This window comes from Triturus cristatus, chromosome 6, assembly GCF_964204655.1.
Source record: "Triturus cristatus chromosome 6, aTriCri1.1, whole genome shotgun sequence".
In the NCBI taxonomy this organism is placed as follows: domain Eukaryota; kingdom Metazoa; phylum Chordata; class Amphibia; order Caudata; family Salamandridae; genus Triturus; species Triturus cristatus.
The window spans coordinates 953,485,712-953,504,368 of NC_140589.1; the positions used below are offsets into that span (position 1 = coordinate 953,485,712).

Below are 18,657 nucleotides of genomic sequence, written 5' to 3' on the forward strand. Positions count from 1 at the left end.
GAGTGTCGCCTCAACATCCTGTGTTTTTGAACAAATCACTTTATCTCCACGTGCTTACAAAAAAAATTGTGTCCTTGTGTAATTCAGTTGGTGCTCATGTAAAGTGATCCAGTACCCTTGGGTCGAATTTGCGCTATATAAAAAAATTTAATTAATTTAAAATATGTTGCCCGCCCACACAGCAACAAGCAACACTGTAAGGCTCGCCAGTACCTGCATAGCTATGTTTAATGGGGTTGCGTGGAAACTTGTTTTCATTCTTGCCGACATTAAATATGCAAAAAGAATGTCACAACTACAGGTTAAGATTGCCCAAATGCAACGTATCGCCAATCTATTTTCAGGCACTGTGACACCCCTACTCAGTGAAGAGAGCAATCTGCACCCCCCCCCCCCCCCCCCCCCGTCCATAAACCCTCTCACTTTGAAGTCAGACTTGGCCTTTGAATGCACAGTATATGTGATGAGGCAGATTAAAAAGCAAGAAAATGCGAATTGCAAACCACAAAGCCAATGGCAGGCAACGGGCAGAATGCATTCCCAGGTCTGCTTCATAAACTCCCCAAGATGTCTTTTACATAGCGCATCTGTGTGGTATCTGGTAGTCCGCGATCTAAAAAGGAGCCTTGTATAGTATTCCTAAAACATCTAACACAGAACAAAGACAATGTTGACTTTTTAAATTAACTTATTGCATTACTAAATTATTGACATTAAATATTTTGCAGTATGAATTGTTTTTACATTTTTGCTCGGTGGGAAGCACATGCAGTTACAGGCTGTGTTTAATATGAAGAATGTTTGAGTGGAGATTAAGTAGAGCGCTGTATATACACCTATTCTTGATATACAGAGCTCAGTTCAATATTACAACATTTTTAAATCCTTAATCTATGTAGTAGAGGAAGAGCTATTGTAATTAATAGTTAAGTCTTTATAAAGGGTGTTTGTCTGCCCAAGAACACACTTCTCTGTATTACATTATCAATGTTTAGGATAAGATTTCTTTTAATTATTAAAGCAGAAGATAATTTTCAGATTCAGAAGTCATGCTTTTAAATGGCATATTTTAATGTTTTTTTCTTTGCTGTAAATGTAAATTACCTTTCCCTCAAACCATAAATTGAAATGCCTTTGAATAAAAGTATGTACAATAACTTTATCTAGTGAGTAGTTCGTTTTCAAGTTGCAAATGTCCTAATTTTCCTCCTCCTTTCTTGCCTTATACGCTACCATCTGCAGCACGTTATCTGCAAGATAGAACTTTCTCCTTTCTAAACTATTAGTATTTTGGCTTAATGTGCAGTGTGTAGCTAGGATGGATTCAGTTATGTAAGGACGTAGATGAGCTCTTGTTTTTTTAAATTTATTTTAATTTAAGCAGGCCATTGTTTTAATATCAACAACGTTGTTGCCCTTGCCGCCTCTTTCTTGGAATGTTGGTGCTCTCCCCAAGATAACCGGAGGCTGATGTCTACTCCATGTGGGACATGTTGTATGGCATATTTGCATTTCTGCAGAGACAGAAGTCTTCTTTTGATAACTTAGTGGTTGTGTGTTCTTGCAGCCGGAGTGTGTCCTAAATATTGGTAATTTAAGGAGTAAGGGGTTGATTGGTTTGGCAGGTAGACAGTACTCTGCAGCCCTGTGTTTACTAATATTTAGTTTTCAGTGCTTAGATGCTGTAGAAGTTGTGCATTTAGAGTAGAAACATGAACAAATCACATTGTACGATTTAGAATTGTTTAGCCTGCTAAACGTAATATTCATAAGTCAAACATTTATTTTTTGTTAATGCAGAACCAGATACAGTACCTCAAGCAAGTTCAGCAGCCGAGCGTTGCCCAGCTGAGAACAACAATGGTGGACCCAGCCATCAACTTGTTTTTCCTAAAAATGAAAGGTGAACTGGAACAGACTAAAGACAAACTGGAACAAGCACAAAATGAACTGAGTGCCTGGAAATTTACGCCTGATAGGTAAACAAACAAATACTCCCCAATCAAGACAACCCTGACAGTCCCACAACAAGAATGATTTGGTGGGACAGACAAGTACTCTTTCCACTCCAAGACTCAGACTTTTTTTGAGCCAAAGCCACATTAACTGTCCAGCTTGTAATGCTTAATGTTATCAGATGACCTTGTGTTTTAGCTTTTTTTCCTCCCCATTGCTTCAGAGGCCTGACTGCGTCGGAATTCTCCGAAGAAGTGGCCGCATCCAATACCAAAATTGTTTCATTGCTAGAACTTGGTCACACTTGCACAATGGTTCGGTTTGAAGACATTACAGGGAGGAACTGAACTCTGTAGTACTTTGTGTCTACAGACAGTTTGGAAAACAACGTAGTGTTTGAAATCCTGATTGAACATATAAAATTCCAGTAAAAATCTAAGGAATGTTCTTCGCTCCTAACCTGAGCCTATTGACTTACAGACTGTAAGTCAGTTTTGCCAGTATGACTGTGGACTTCCTGCGTGTTCACTGAACTGAGTCAAATACTAATACCTGGGGGATTATGCCTTAAATACTGTTTGCTAATACATTTTTGAATTACCACACAAAGTGCCATAACTGCAAGTTGCACTACCAACAATGTGCATTTATGCTTCACCAAGTGGTCTTGGGTTCTGTAGTATGCAACTGAGCCCTGATTTGGAAAAGTCAAAACAATGCATTGTTGTTTGTAAAATTGGATATTCAGATATGCAAGAACTTAAAAAGAAAACCTGATTTATGTGCAATATGGGTGTCTGGAATTAACCAGATCTCTTAATTTGAGGCAGTTTCGCTGCTTGATTTTTATAACAAAACTACATGTATTTAGTACAACGTGTGTACCTGTAGTACAGGGTTTACGTTAGCTGCACTGATAGTAAAAGGCCAAGCAAATGTAGCAACATTTATGGTAGGTTTTGGTCAATTTTTTTGTTACATTGTATGACTGTTTTGCACTGCTTCTTAAAATATATTTAAGTTTGATGGTTACACTTCTGAGGACCATTCCTTTTTATATTCTACTGTGAAATCCTTTTGGCAGCTGGGTTGACTAGAAATTGTTTGGAGAATTTCAACAGCAGCTTCTGACAGTTTTGTTTTTCCTGAGAGGATCCAAGACCTTTTTCAGTGTAGGTTGCACACATCAGAACTGGTACTATAGATATATTTGACCCAGTGTTAGTTGTCCTGAGCTATAATTTCTGGCTTTATTTAATGTATAAAGCCAAGATGAGACAGTAGATATATACATTTTCAGGTTAATATTAAAGCTTCTTATTTCCTGGTTCTGCAAAACCGCACTACTGAACGTTTGTCCTAAAGCTAGGCTTAATATTTTATTTGAGGCCTATATATGTCTATTTTTAATGAACTGGGGGAATATGCTCATGTAAGCTTTCAAAATATTGTGGCTGGCAGTTCTGGATTATTATGGTCTTGGACTTTGCTTAGAAAATTTTAAATAAAGATGTCTCTTTTTAAAAGGATAATACAGCCATTGAAATGACAAGGTTTTCTTGTTGGTTTCAGAATTATGGCTTTTGCTCGTTCAGGCTCGGGTGTGCACAGAGTGAATTGATTAACTAAAAGCAAATACTTGTTTGCTTATATATGCTAGATTTTAGGTAGGGTGTACTTATGGGATACATGAAAAGGGATAGTGAATAACATTTGTTTACGTTCACACCAGGTCAGTGCCTTTGGTGGATAACATCCTGTAGTTTACCTAGAACAGTTAAACAATATTGTTTTGGTTTATATCTAGGGCAAAACATGGTTTCCGGATGCACTTAATCAATTTCAGTCCTATGCAAACTGTAGATCTACCACAGATAGAAAATAAAATTGTTATTGGGCTGTCATGCCTAATATAACATTTTGATTTAATAGAGCATTAAAAACCAACATCTAGAATCGGTCCAACCTGCAAATTGAACTTTGCAGGCCTCTATGTGTCCTATGCCGCAATAGAGGAGCCAGATCTAAAAATACCCTAATGTGCAATTTTGATACTATGTAAGAGTGAGTAGCAAAATCCAGGGGTTATATGCCTCAAATCTTTTTGACATAAAACTATAAGGGAAGGTGACCGTGTTTGCAGTATATTTTCAGCACACCTTCGTTTCTCAGTGTCGGGTTTTCAGGTGCAATTAAAGTAGTATTGTATCTATTATAACAGCCTGTCTGGTCTACAACAACATTCAGAACCTATTAAAAAAACACGTACTTTTGGTGTTATTGTACTAAGCTCAGCACGTGTTTGTGCTGTTGCTGGAGCTCATTGGAGCAGAAATGATTACTTAAAGTAGCACAATCTGTTGCAAAATGGGTTTGCACGTTAGTACAAAATATTTAAAATGTGACGTCTAACAAAGCAGAATAGTTTACTACTTCCAGTAAACAAAAGGAATTGTAAACACTTGTTGGATTTTTCTCCAAACTGTTAAGGGAAGACAACATTTTTGGATCTTCAGATTAAGTGTTTTAAAATATTTAAAACTGCATACTCGTATGATAAAAAAAAGTGACTCAAATCTGAACCAAAGCTTGTGCGTATTCTCTGTATGTTTTTGAAAACTGAAATACCTGCTCCTCATGCTTTTCCCTGTCGGTCAGAACCTGAAGTTACTGCTGTTGGGCTGCAACGTGTCAGACCAATTTAAGGTTCTGTTTTTTTCCTCTTGAGCCAGCCCAATAGTATATTTCTTGTTTCAAAGTCCTATCTAAAGACTGTCTTAACTAGTATCCTTCAATAAGAATTTTGCGCTGCATTTTTCTGTTATCTCGTGTTTGCGGCATATCTAGAGTGTTTGTCGGCAAATTTAGACTGCTGTATCCACATGATTTTAAATCTTTGGTAACCTAACTTTGCTATATGTAGAGGTACTAACGCCGCTAATGGTTCAAGTGAAAATAAAACCACGCAACTGCAGGCTTCTGCTTGAAATTTGTACGACCTATTGCCAAATGCTCGGCATAGGTTTAATGCATTAATCGTTTCCAGTCTTTTAAAAGTTTATCAGTCAATCTTGGAATGGGTTTCCAGAGGACTCAAAATATGTATTGCAATGAACGATTTATCATGTGGCCCAAAAGCAAATTTCACCTTTTAGTATTCTTAGGAAAACCATTTTAAAACCAGCCCCAGTAATACCAAAGCCACATTGGTTCTGCAGAGCTCTCAAAAAACTACATCAGCTCTCAAAAAACTACATCTCACGTACTTTTCATAGCCTGGACCCATCTCTAGCCATTATCTCTTCGATCACCCAGGTTTAAAAGAAAAATCAATTTTATAAAATCCATTGACCGTGTTGAGATTGAAACATATTTTCTGTTTCTTAGGTTTGATGGGGGATTGAGTCTCTTCTACTCTCCCATGAATTAAAAAGGACTTCTTAAAGAAATAATCATTCATGATAGTAACATTAATAACTGCGTCATTGTGTGTTTTAGCAGGTAATCTTAAAGTTGCCTAGGATTAAAGACCTGTTCTCCTTGGCTCTGCCGTAATGCATTTTTGCAGCTGTAGAGGCCGCACATTTGTAATGCCGGCTTAATTTTGTAGTGTTTATTTGAAGCATAGTGTAGAAAGGTCAGTCATAAGAATGCAATAAGTGACATGCCTAATTTATTCCAAAATAGTGTCCAGAATGCATGCACATTAATATTTTGAAGCAGTAATTCAAAATAATTGACATGTGGACTGTTTCTTGCCTTAATTATTTTACATGACTCCACAAAGCCTTAACAGACCTGAAACTGTAAAACTGATAGGCTTTTTAATGTATTCCAACACCTGATAAGCATTTATCACTGAACATAAAAATGTTCAAAGAACATTGAGCAGTTCATTGTGTTTCCTATTTGAAATCTATTAGTGCTGAATACTGCAGACTGTTACCTTAAAATTATAAGTTTATAACTTGGAGCTGCAGATGGATTTAATACTCAGATTTTTGTGTTATCCACAGAAATCTATCCCTAGCCACGTTTTACATTGTTGGTATTCCTGAGATTGATATTCTACACACACAGCATTATTTTACTACTTGGTTACATTTGTTGGATTTTGTTTTTTTGGGTTGGTTGTCCACCAGCACTACTTAAGCTGAAGTTCTAAACAGTTGGGGCAGTGCACATTTTTAGCAACCTGACAATGACCGTTCGCACCATCAGTTGCAACTGATTTGCTTCCCTCAACTCTACCTACTGAATAATCTTTACATGTTAATTACATTAGTACACTATAGGTGGGGGTTAGTGGGCTATTACATTTTCATATTTTAGTATTTGTTGTAATACCCTTGATTCTTTATAGTTTTCAGTTGTTGTCCTGATCATTTACTTGGCAGGCCATTTTCAATTCAATCTTTATTTCAAGTTGATAGTTCTTGCAATAAATAGTTCTTACCTTCTCTACTCTGAACAGTTTTAAGTAATACTTCTGAGACCCCTCCTTTTCAACCATCCATTCTTGATTTTTGTGGAATCTCGTTGTTTGAAAGACTCCTGCTGCTTTTACTTCACTTTAATCCTTTTAGCTCAATCTTTAGTACATCTTCATATTTCGGTCTTTTTACCGTAAAGTACACTTTTTGTGTGTTCACATAAATGCTCTTGTGCGATAATTGTTCAACTCCCCAAAAACTAGAACACCCCCATGCTAATTTTCACACTATTTGATAAATCTGCAATGTATTTTGGCAGAGCTTAATGAACTTAGTTTGTCATGTTTACTGCAGAATGGGAAGTAGGGTGTGAGGTGATCTGAAATATAATTTTCAAATTTAACTCTAGCTCTACAGTTCAGAGATTGGGACTCTAGAACCACACACAATACTCATTCTCTTTTATCCCACCACTTCTTACTACTCTTTTAAATGTACGACTATGCACTTGGTTGCCCTGCATTTCAACAGCTGCTTCTCTGACAACTTTGATTTTTTTTTTTTTTTTGTAAACCCATCCTCAGCTTTTAGTGTGGTTTTCCAATTGCATGTATGTGTGTATATATAATATATATATCCTCTGCCAAGAAGCTTGGCTTTTTTAAGTTGGTGGTAGCAAGTTCACTACATCGCACAAAACCAATTTTCACTTGTAGCCTTGTCCCCAGGATTTCCAGGATGGGGAAATTGCCAGTTTAAATCAAAGTTTTTTTAAAGCCAAATTAGTAATTATTATCTGACTTTCACCTCGGAGTCTGTTGCCCCATCATGTCTAAAAGTCCCAGTACCAGAAACCTAGTCAAGTAAATGGTGAGTTCAGGGCATGACTTCCAGGAAGCCCTGTTTCAGCAGGATGTCCACTACACTTTTTTTTAATGTGGGCCAAAAGTGTAAAACGGCTCGGAAGCAGTTTCCCAAAATCTAAGAATGTCATGGCGTCCTAAAAAGTGAGCAATTTTGTTTGTTGCAAGATCTGGTAGAATAAGCAAATCATTGTCACTAATTTAGTCGGGTGGGCCTGTTGAAGCATTTTCAAAACCATAGGAAAGTTATTAGCTTGCCTTTTTGTAGTCCTAGTTGCTGAGGTATAGGCATTTTTTTTGTAGTAGAACGTATTTTGCAGTAGTGAACTAAGATTCTAAAGTTTTCTTAGGAATTCCATTCACAAACTGTTGCAGTTCAGAGAGCATAGGGGCTGAGTTGTTGTCAGTCCAGTCATTGTATTTAAAACATGCTATCTGGGTTGCTGAGCCGCATCTAGTCTTGCCGTTCGTCCAAAAAATAGTTCTTTAAGAGCAAGCATTACAGGCAAGTAAATCATTTTTGTGTGTCTTGCACTAAAAACTCCAATTTTGTTGAATTGGAACATCTGTCTATAAAACAATGTATTTGCAATGCATATTACTTCAGGTTGAGGCTGCAGTTGCATTTTTTAGTGGCGACTTATCTGCCTTGATCCTTTTGTCAGTGTTTTTAGTTAGAATGGCAATTGATTGATTAGAACAAATATTGCTGTGCTAATTTTTCTTAATGTCCAACATTGTTCAAACGGCTATATGGGCAGCCTGCTGTAATGTGAATGCATGTCTTAGCATAGTAAAAAAATATACCAATTCTGTAATAGATTGTATGATGCTGTGTTGGTACGACATTCTTTACATTTGTCACAGTATTTTGCTCTGCCACATATGTCAAGCAGAAGAGTGGTTTTGTATTCATCAGGTAAGCAATTTGAATTATTGGTATTTGAAGTATGAGATTAACCACCTATTTTGAATGTGAAATATGTATGTTCTTTTGAGCTAAATGTCTTTTAAATGTAATGCAGGAAAATTTACACTTTCTCTACCATGGGATCTACTGTTGTAGGATAATTTACATTGTTTATCCATCGTGGAATCTTCATTAATACTAGAATATTTCGGTGTATAAAATCATGAAATTTATTCAAAAAAATTATTTTATAACCTCGATTGCCCCCCCCCCCCCCCCCCCCCTCCAATTCAGTTTCTTGTGTAAAGTCAATACATTGTGTTCTGTATTGTTATGCTCCAGTTCGTATTAACGGTCATTAATAGCGAAGTGTATGACTGGCTTTCGTTTTTTTAGCCTTTTAATGTGTACGAAGCAAAGCCAGGTAGCCAACAGTGTCTATAAGAAAGAAAACTGAGCACTGTCAAAGCTGTATTGAGTGTAGACCAAGTTGTCTGCTCTGAGCAAGGATAACTGAACATACTAATGTACTTTTAGGCTTTCTAGCTCCTCAAACTGTGTAAATACTCTCTCTTTACTTTACATTTTTGATTTGAGAGCACTATCATAAGGAGAAACCTGTCCTTACTGGTAGTATTAAACCTACTTGTCCCACAATGGAGGGTCTTTCTACCCCTTCCCTCCCTCATCGCAGGGGGTCGCTCGCGCCTAATATTGTACCAGGCCATTGAACCATTGCTGTCCCAGTCTTGAACATTTTGCTCGACTAAGGATAGTAGCATGGAGGAGTTGCTGTACCCGGATATGCAGATAGCCTCTTAAAGATACCAACCTACGTAAGGGAGTTGTCATTAATAGGTAGGGTTTTGCTATATTACTCTTATTAGATTTATTTCCTCACCCCATGGAGCTTCTTTCCAACACCACTTTCCTTCAAAAACTGCTTTGCAACACAGTATTGGGTATTTATCTTCAAAGTGTTTCTATAAGAAGCATTTGACAGTGCAGTGTATCTGACTCAATTACAAAGAGGTGCAGAATGTTTTGAAACCCCTCATTTACTCTCTTTAAACTAACGACTGACTGTTAAAAATTATCTGATGCAACTATAGATCTGCTTTAAATGCAAAAAAAAATCTATATAGATATACATTTGTTTTTTTGTTGTGACGTTTGAGAACTGTGTCCTAGACTAAAACCATTAATATACCTCTGCTGGAGTTGCGTAGAAAACACAAAAGAGAAAGGTGCCTCTTGGTTTTAAAGTTCACCAGCTGCACTCAAGTACATTGTTACTTCAAGAGAGCCAGCATCTTCCATTACCCAGCATGCACTGTAATGGTAGTTTGCCTTAAAGGCTCGGGTATGGTTTTTTTCTCCAGGTCGTACTGGCTGGATCTTAGAGCATAATCATTTTTAAGAGGATTTTTCTTCTTACTTATTCCTTTTACACTTCTTTAGACCTTTTTTGAAGAATATAAGAATTCTTGTATTTTTTCCATCATAGAGGGCTTGTTTTGACACATAGTGAAAGCATAATTAATACAAGTGTGAGAGAAAAAAAGGCTTAATCATCTCCGTACCATTTATGTGAGGTTTGCCTTCCAACTTCTCACCATGTAAAAGACTGTACCCGTTGTCAGAAAACATGGAAAATAACTTTGAAGGACAGGGTTGAAGTGGGTGGGATTGGAGGGCCACGACATGCCCATAATTTAATTTGAGGAAAATAGTTCCCATACTTTCTGTGAAAAGATAACCTTCCGTGGACGGTTAATTCCGAGAGCTGAAATGCTTCAGCTGCGGTGTAAGGCAGGGAGTCTCCTGTGCTGTAAAACCTAAGGCGAGCAGACAGCTAAACAAGCCTTCTTGCCAAGGTGCCGGAAAGAAAAGTAACGGGTCAATCTGCAAATGTAAAGGGAGCTCAGGAGTCTGTATTGACTTTAATTAATCGAATCACTTGACACTTGCTGATTACAGATGTATTCTTTCCGCTCCAACTAGGTTTCTAGTCTGTGGCTCTCTGGTTACCGACATAGACCTTTGCGGTGCATTAATTAAATAAGCGGGTTCATATAGTACGACAGTTAATTTCCCACTGATGAACTTAACATGCATTTATTTTACGTTAACACTGTTATTTTATATGTACGTACTTGAAGGGGAAAGACCGAACCAAGTTACAAAATATTTTAGTTTTCCCCCACACCTTTGACCCCTACCGCCACGCTTACTCGCTCGCTCCCATTGTGCACAGTATTACTGTCCCCTTACTTTTTAATGCACTTCGACCGCTGCAGGGAAGGTTTAGCCTTTAAGGAAAATTGGAAAATCTTAAAGCAGATAAAAAGGACAAGACCTCCTTTACTATTCAATGCTTCTCCTATGAAAAAGACATCCACAAAGGTAGACTCACACAGAGAAAACGTCAGAGACGTCATCCCCATCGTTCCACACATTCTTGCACCTCTAGGGAGCACCAGTTGATCTCTAAGGCATCAGCACCTCCGTTTTCACATTCAATAAATTCTTTGGCACCTGCGAAACAGACTGACAGCTAAAATACTAAACACTACAGAATGGATTCAACTGTCCTCGACAGGGAGACTGGTTTCATCAACAACTATAGTAACAATACCTGGTCCATCACACCGTTGTTCTCAACAGCACAGAATCCACAACATCACCACTCGGGACCATCTCATTTGAAAGTTCCACCGTTGACACATTGCATCTCTGAGCCATAAATGTCTGATACTATACAGCCAATGTCCAAATTGGACGTTAATGCACACTTCAGTCTCAGTTCATCCCCTTTCTTCCATGAACTTTAATGCAGTGACTCCAATGGATAAACCTACATTACCTCCAAGACCTAGGTATGCAAATGCTTTTAGAATCACTACCTCCTCTGCCAGACGCTTCAGTGCCACACTGTATCATCAGCCCATGGCACCATCCGCGCCACAACCTATGGATTATCCAGCTGTTCCAGTTTTGCCTATGCCTAATGGGTCATTTTTCAGTATGCGCTTCAGATTGATGTAAAGAGAACACTTCACTCTGCATATACATCCTATACACCTTCTTTGTTAATTGATGAAGTCCTTACATTTCCAAGATATGTGAGAGGTGAAGCAAAACGAAATATTCAGATTGAAGTACCACTAGCTTTGTATTTGGTGATTATGGAGACATTACAACCATGAGCATCACCAAAAGTGATATTGCCATTGATGCCAGGTTTCACAGAGCTTGCAGAAGAAAAGTTTTCAATTCCTGCAAATTTAAAATTGGCACACCACTTCTAAAAAAAAAAAAAAAAAAAGTACATACCGGCCCAACAGGGTCTGGTTTCGTTAGACAAGAACTAAAACAGGACTCTGTAATTTTGTGGTAGGTAAAAACCATTTATCGGCTCTAGAACATCTGCCCCTTCAGAACTGTAAAGCAAAAGAATTGATGCTGTGGGCGGGAAAGTTTGTTGATCTACAGCTGTTACTTTAATATCAGTGAGTGATTCTGACATTCTTTGATATGACCGGGCTTTGTGTGAATAATTTCCTGCCTTAGCTGGTGACCTTCCAAGGGACAGAAGACTACTTCATGGAAATACTAAACGAAGGTCGGATTGTTTCCCACCAAGTTATTAGTGCGGCCATTGTTACTGCAGATTTATCAGCAACAACAGGGCATCACCTTAACGTGAGCATCTTGACTTCAACTTAACATCTTCTTCCAGATTCACAAACTATTATGAATCTGCCTTACTCTGGTTAGGTCCTCCTTTAAACCTCACTGTTGATGAGATGAAGTGGGTAAAAAGGAATCTGAGACCCTAAAGGCTGTGGGTCTTGAAGAAAGTTTTATTGCCTCAGTACAGGCGTAGAGCTTACAGACAAAACCAGAAACAGAAGGTTCTATCACCCAATTGGTCCTACTGTCCCCAGTCTCGAGTACAAAGGAAAGGGACAACAACCACCCCAATATGCCCGTAGTGGCAGACGTCAACAGACACATAAAATATACAAAATGCAGAACTAATATTATAAGTAACATTTCCTTTACAGGCTTTGTACATGCATTTATAGAAGGTTAAAACCTCCATAGCCTTAACATCCTATTGTTTCCAGATTCCTTTTTACTTTGATTAATGCACAAAGCAGCATTATAGCATAAAGTCTCAAGCGTGCTACAACCAATAAACTCAGATGAAAGAAAGCACATGACGCTGAGAAATAGACTGATGAGCATACTTTATAGAGAAGTGAGAACATGCACTCTCATTGTCACCTGCATCTTCCCTATCCCTGCATGTCTTATACTGACAGTTTGTTCATTGATCTTTTTCTCCATGTCTTAAACATGCTTGACGCTGTTCCACCTTTTTTTTTACCTGCAGGAATTTCGTTTTTATTAGTCTTTCAAAGCATACTCATATTTACATGTTCACTCTTAAAGGCAGCATCAACGCAGGTTTGTCGCTGAGACGGAGCAACCTCTCCACGGTAAAGGAGAAATCTGTTTTTCCTGGCATTTGACATTGGTCCATCAGCAGAGATATCGGTCTTTGACACTCGTTTTTTGAGGTTTTTTTCATCGCTTGATGTCGAATACCACCGATACCGAGCGTCTAAGAAATTTGACTGTGTTGTATTCAACATCAATAGTAGTGTCACATTCTCTCTGGTAGAAAGTAAGTGCCACAAACTTTGGAGGCACCGCCATTGCAGTCGAGGTCTCCGATGAAAATGACAGCAGAAGATCTGTTGAAGGTTTTTACAGGTGTTGCTCCTTCCTCCTAAAACTGCTCATGGTTCAAATACCTCCATCAGGAAGATCCATCTAACATCAGATGTTCCGGATCTTCTCTCGGCAAACATGCCAGATTTTCAGCCTCTGCTTGCGCAGCACCCCAGCTACAAGAGGACAGATCAATCCATACTACTTGGGTGTGGTTTTTCAGATTGGAGTTTGTCATACTTATCCTATACACCAACGGTTTCACTTACAAGTTTGTCACCCTTAGATGACATTACAACGTTTCAGGATTTTCTGTTGAGGAGAGTAATTAGATTAAACAATCCAGATAATGTCCTTTTAAATTGAGTCTTTCACAGTGGATCTCTGCAATCTTAGTCGCCACCTAAACTTCTTCAGCCTAGACCTCTTCTGCTGTTGGTTCCTGGGTCTACAGAGATATTGGAGGAAAACCTCGTCTACTGCTATGAGCAGGATTTCGACCCTAAAACTGCTTACCAAAATGTGATATTACTTCATCAAGAGCCTAAACAGGCCATAGATCTTGAGCAATTGAAAGTTTTTGCAGGTTGCAGTTCAGGAGTGATGACTGCTGTTCCCATCCAGGGCGGAGGGTTCAGGATTCCGTGGTCCTATCTGCTCTGGACAAACAGTAGCTTCTATACCACATGCAATGGTCTTCTAACTCTGGAACATTACAACAACAGTGCTCCTCAGGGATGACGCAGTCTCATTCCCAATAGTGCCCCACATTCTCTGCTCTGTAGATGACTTTTTCGGAGGGAGTGAATGAAATTATGCAAATACTAATTCACAGAAGTGGGCATTGCAGTTGATCCAAAATGAGTGCCCTCCAATTCAAGCCCTCTGCTACAGTGATTCCTCCAAAAGCAGGCTACACTTGCTACAGAGAGAAGCTGAAACAAAACAAGCTATACAGGCCTGTTCCTTCCTCTCAGGGAGCAATAGGCATATCTTAAGTTTTACATATTTGTGTTTTGCAAGAAAGGCCTCAAGCAAGAATTAGAACAATTGTGGACCTAAAGCTAGCAAACAAACCAGAAACCACTCATTTGATATGCTGGCACTTTCTAATATGTCCCCAGGTTATGAAAGAGGATTAGATATGCCTGATACTTTTTGGCATATTCCATTAGCGGTGAAAAACAAAGGTCCTTGGGGTGCTCACAGTAGCATCTCTCAATTCAAGTTCAGATTTCTACCATTCAGTCTAGAATAAATACCTGCCTTTTTAGCTCTCGCCTGACCCAGCGCCGCGCTTTACCGCGATTACTTTCACTTTCGCGGCCGCTTTGATGTTTGATCGTGATCGCGTTCACTTTTACGGCCGCACGGCCGCTTTGCATAGCCAATAGGTCTTGCTTTTGGGACCTTATAAGTATTTAGTTATGCAACTGTTGCATAGCTAAACACTTATAAGGTCCCAAAGGCGAGACCTATTGGCTATGCCAATGCTTGTTTTGTTGTTATGCATGGGTGTGGTGTCCATGTATTTGCAGTCAATTTTTTGTCTATAGATATCTCGACAGCCTGCTGAAGGTCTTAAGGGAGAGAAACCATTGCTCAATTTCAGCATCCAGGTCTTCATGTGGGCTTCCAAAAATCTACATCTATCTAAGTTCTGCTTCTTATTTAGGGCCAACCTTGAATGCAAGGCGATGTGAAGTGTATGCTTTTTGTAGACTATCGTTTTTCAGAAATGCTTCCATATTCAAGCAAATTGCCACTTACTTGCCAGATGGCTTTGCTTATGGGGAGGATGACCTGCTTTTTTCTTGTCCCGAAACCAACCTCCATCTGAGACTTCTTCAGCAGTGCTTCGAAGATCAGTGGTCGCCGTGGAAAGACAACTTGGACATTTAATTTATGCTATCCATTACATAAAGCATTTGCTGCTGTGGTGGTGCAAGAGGTTGAATCATCTTAGAGGAGTCCCATTTCATACAGACCGGTGTTTTCAGAGTGTTGTGTAAAATGGTTCATTGACATGCTGTCCAACTCTTCTTCAGAACTTGATAGTGCAAGCTCTGTGTTAAGATTATGACCTGAGGCAGCCTACCAGGCTCTCAAGGCTTCCTACCTTCTCTGAAAAAAGAATAGAATTGTACTTTTTTAGTCAACACAAATGCAGTGTGCTGTTTCACCAGTGTGATACCAGATCCAGCATTCTTTCTTTTTAGGCCGTACATTGTGGAATTGTTTGTGTGAACAGGGACAAAACATTTGAGGAGTACACTCTTGGGACTCAAAGCGGTACTTAGCACATTCTTCATATAAAACACTGAACAGGTTCTCAAGTTTCTATAAGCTTTTCCACCAGTCCTTCTGATTCAATTGGTCCTTGTGACAATGAGGTATGCTAATGCGCGTGCGATTCTTATTGCTTCAGAATGGCCAAGCCAGTTGTGATTTCCAGAGCTTCTTCACCCGTCTTTAAACCCAAGCAGGAAGATGTTATGAAAACCCAGTTTGCTGACTAGGCTTTAAGAACTGTTATAACACACTATGATTACTTGAATTTGGCAGGTTGGCTCCTAAGATTGAGCAATATGAACAGCTAAATCTACATCCATAGTGTATGAACAATCTATAAGAGATTATTAACCGGACATTCCTGTGCTTTTATTTGGGGAATATTTTGTTTTGTCAATGTCCTAACCATGACTATGCCACAAAGATCTTATCTTTCCATAGCTGCTTCATCTGCAGCTGTCAAATCTACAGCAGCTGTCAAATCTAGAGTTTACTCCTAAAATTATGCTTGGTGGCTATTACAGCATACAATGCCTGTCATAATCGTTTTGGAAGGATTAAAGAAAACTTACCCTCCTAGATCAATCAATCATTTGTAGAGCGCACTAATCACCCGTGATGGTCTCAAGGTGCTGAGGGGGGAGGTGGGTGCAGCTACTGCTCGAACAGCCCGGTCCTTAGAAGCCTCCTGAAGGTCCGCAGGTCCTGAGTATGTCGTAGTTGGGTGGGTAGGGTGTTCCATGTCCTGGCGGCGAGGTAGGAGAAGGATCTGCTGCCGGTATAGGTCCTGTGGGACGGTGGCTAGGTCGGCGGAGCGAAGCTGGTCTTTCGGGATGTAGACGGTGAGACGTTTGTTGAGGTATGCTGGTCCGGTGCTGTGGAGTGCTTTGTGAGATGGGTGAGGAGCTTGAAGGTGATCCTCTTGTTGACTTGGAGCCAGTGCAGGTCTTTCAGGTGGACGGTGATGTGGGTGTGGCGGGGTATGTTGAGGATGAGGTGTGCGGAGGCATTCTGTATGCGGTGGAGTCTTTTCTGGAGTTTGGCCATGGTTCCTGCGTAGAGGGCGTTGCCGTAGTCCAGTCTGTTGCTGACGAGGGCCTTGGTGACCGTCGTCCTGGCTCCGGTGGGGATCCATCTGTAGCTCTTGCGGAGCATGCGAAGGGTGTTGAAGCAGGAGGAGGAGTTGGCGTTGACTTGCTGGGTCATTGATAGCGACGAATCCAGGATGAACCCCAGGTTCCGTGCGTGGTTGGTTAGTGGGAGTGGGTGCAGCTCCCAGGGCGGCTGGCCACCAAGAGTCGTCCCAGGCGGCGGGGGTGGAGCCAAGGATGAGGATCTCGGTATTGTCTGAGTTAAGTTTCAAGCGGCTATTCTGCATCCAGTGGGCGACGGCTTTCATTCCTTCGTGGAGGTTGGTTTTGCTGGTGGCGGGTTTCTTGGTGAGTGAGAGGATCAGCTGAGTGTCGTCGGCGTAGGAGACCATGTTGAGGTTGTGCGAGCGGACGATGTTGGCGAGCGGTGCCATGTAGAAGGGTAGGGCTGAGGGATGATCCTTGGGGTACGCCGCAGAGTATCTTGGTGGCTTCAACAGCCTTCTCCTGTATAAGAGCTCACTCTGTTTCTTTTTAATTTGATGGCATCTCCTATTGTGCTTAGACAGAAGTTTATTTCAGCATTGGACTTCTAAGATTGATTTTCTAGTGGTCATTTTGTCAGAACAGCACGAGTGAGCTTTAGGCTCTATATACAGTGGAGCCTTACACAGTATTTAACAAAAACAGATTATGAGAACGTATCCCTTTCTTACCTAAAGTAGAATCCGATTTCGACATCATTCAAACTGTTTACATCAGTGATCCTATCTCTCCTATAGAAAGTTCTCTTCATTCCTTAGATGTAAAGAAAAGCCAGGGGTTTTATTCAGACATATAAAAAAAAGATCTAAGGGAATGTAACCTGCTGTTTATAAACTGGGCCTGGGTTAGGCACGTCCATGCAGTCCATTTCCAGATAAGTAGATCACTTCCATTTCCTTTTGATATAAGCTAGCTAATGAGCCTCTTTCTAGTATGCCAAAAGCTCATTCCACACATGGAAAAGTGGCTACAGAGGCTTTACCAAAACGACCCAATGTTAGAAATTTGTGGATCAGCTTCTTGTAATTTTGTTCATAGTTTTACATAGCAAACTTTTATGCTGACTTTAGAGAAACCGAACCAACACTACATCTATTCTAAAGATTATTTTTTTGAGGTCCTTTTCGTGTAAACATTTTCTTGATTGTCTTGGATATTCTTGATGCAGAAGAAAATGTTACTTTTAATCTTAGTTCTGCATCTTAGTTATATTCACCGAAGTCGCAAATAATCCTCCCACTTTATATTTCCTTTATTTTTCTGAGTGGCAAGTACCTGTTTGATTTAATATGAAACTTTAAAAGAACAGAGCCAGTGAATCATATACTTGCTTCACTGTGGTTGTAGCACACTTCAGGGTTCATGCCGCAGTGTTGCCATTTGTTTTATTGAAAATAATTCAGAAAACATCTAGCAAGGTTAATGCTGTTGAGGTTTTGTATGGGAAATCAGGTTTTTGCACCCTGTGAATGCATATACTAAATTTGAAAGGTAAGTCTGTAGATGAAGAGTTTTGTTCTTGCTTTCTATAAGAAGAAAAAAACAACCTCTAACGACTCTGTAAACTCATCAGCATATCAAAGATGACCAGATAGCCAGCAAAAGTGACTATTGCTGTACTGAAATGCAAGGGGTGTTGCTCATTTTTTATCCATTTGACTTGGGTGCAAATTATATAGCAGATGTTAGGTTATTTGGTACATTCTGTAATTGAATTTAAAGCAGTGTGGCTGTTAAATTGCAAATTAACTGCTTTGTGTTCCCGTGCTTTCCGTCAAAAATCTCACCAGTACAAAATATTTCTAAATTTAGTGGTGTTATGGTTACCGATTTTACAAAGGGTACCACCCTTGGTTCAGCTATCTTCGAAGCACACTTCTTTTAAGTTTGAAATGTTTGACTAAATACTCTTCCATCATGGAATCTTCATTGATGCTCAAAAACACTAAATCTGTAAGCCTATCTGTCTCTTCTGCCAGTGTTCTCTGATTGAGTAACACAACTCTGAAGTGTCCAGAATGACAAACCATGTCTAGAAGTATACTCCAGGGACTGCCAAGATTTCCAGCGGACGAGTCACTTGCAAAACCCAAGAATAAACAAGCATTGGCATAGCCAATAGGTCTCGCCTTTGGGACCTTTTAAGTGTTTAGCCATTCAACAGTTGCATAACTAAATACTTATAAGGTCCCAAAAGCGAGACCTATTGGCTATGCAAAGCGGCCGCAATAGTGAAAGTGATTGCGATCACGATCAAACATCAAAGCTGTAATCGCGGTAAAGCGCGGCGCCCGCGCACATGCACTGTAGCTCTAGGCTGGCCT

The 18,657-nt window shown here is 39.7% G+C and overlaps 1 protein-coding gene across 1 annotated transcript in view; it reads left to right on the forward strand.

The window, feature by feature from the left end:
* The window catches only part of WTAP (WT1 associated protein), a 153,637-nt gene that overhangs the window by 57,928 nt on the left and 77,052 nt on the right, over positions 1 to 18,657 (forward strand). Inside the window, exon 6 of the mRNA XM_085611648.1 lies at positions 1,801 to 1,979. Within this exon, the coding sequence (XP_085467774.1) occupies positions 1,801 to 1,979 (179 nt within the window). The remainder of the gene's footprint in view (positions 1 to 1,800; positions 1,980 to 18,657) is intronic.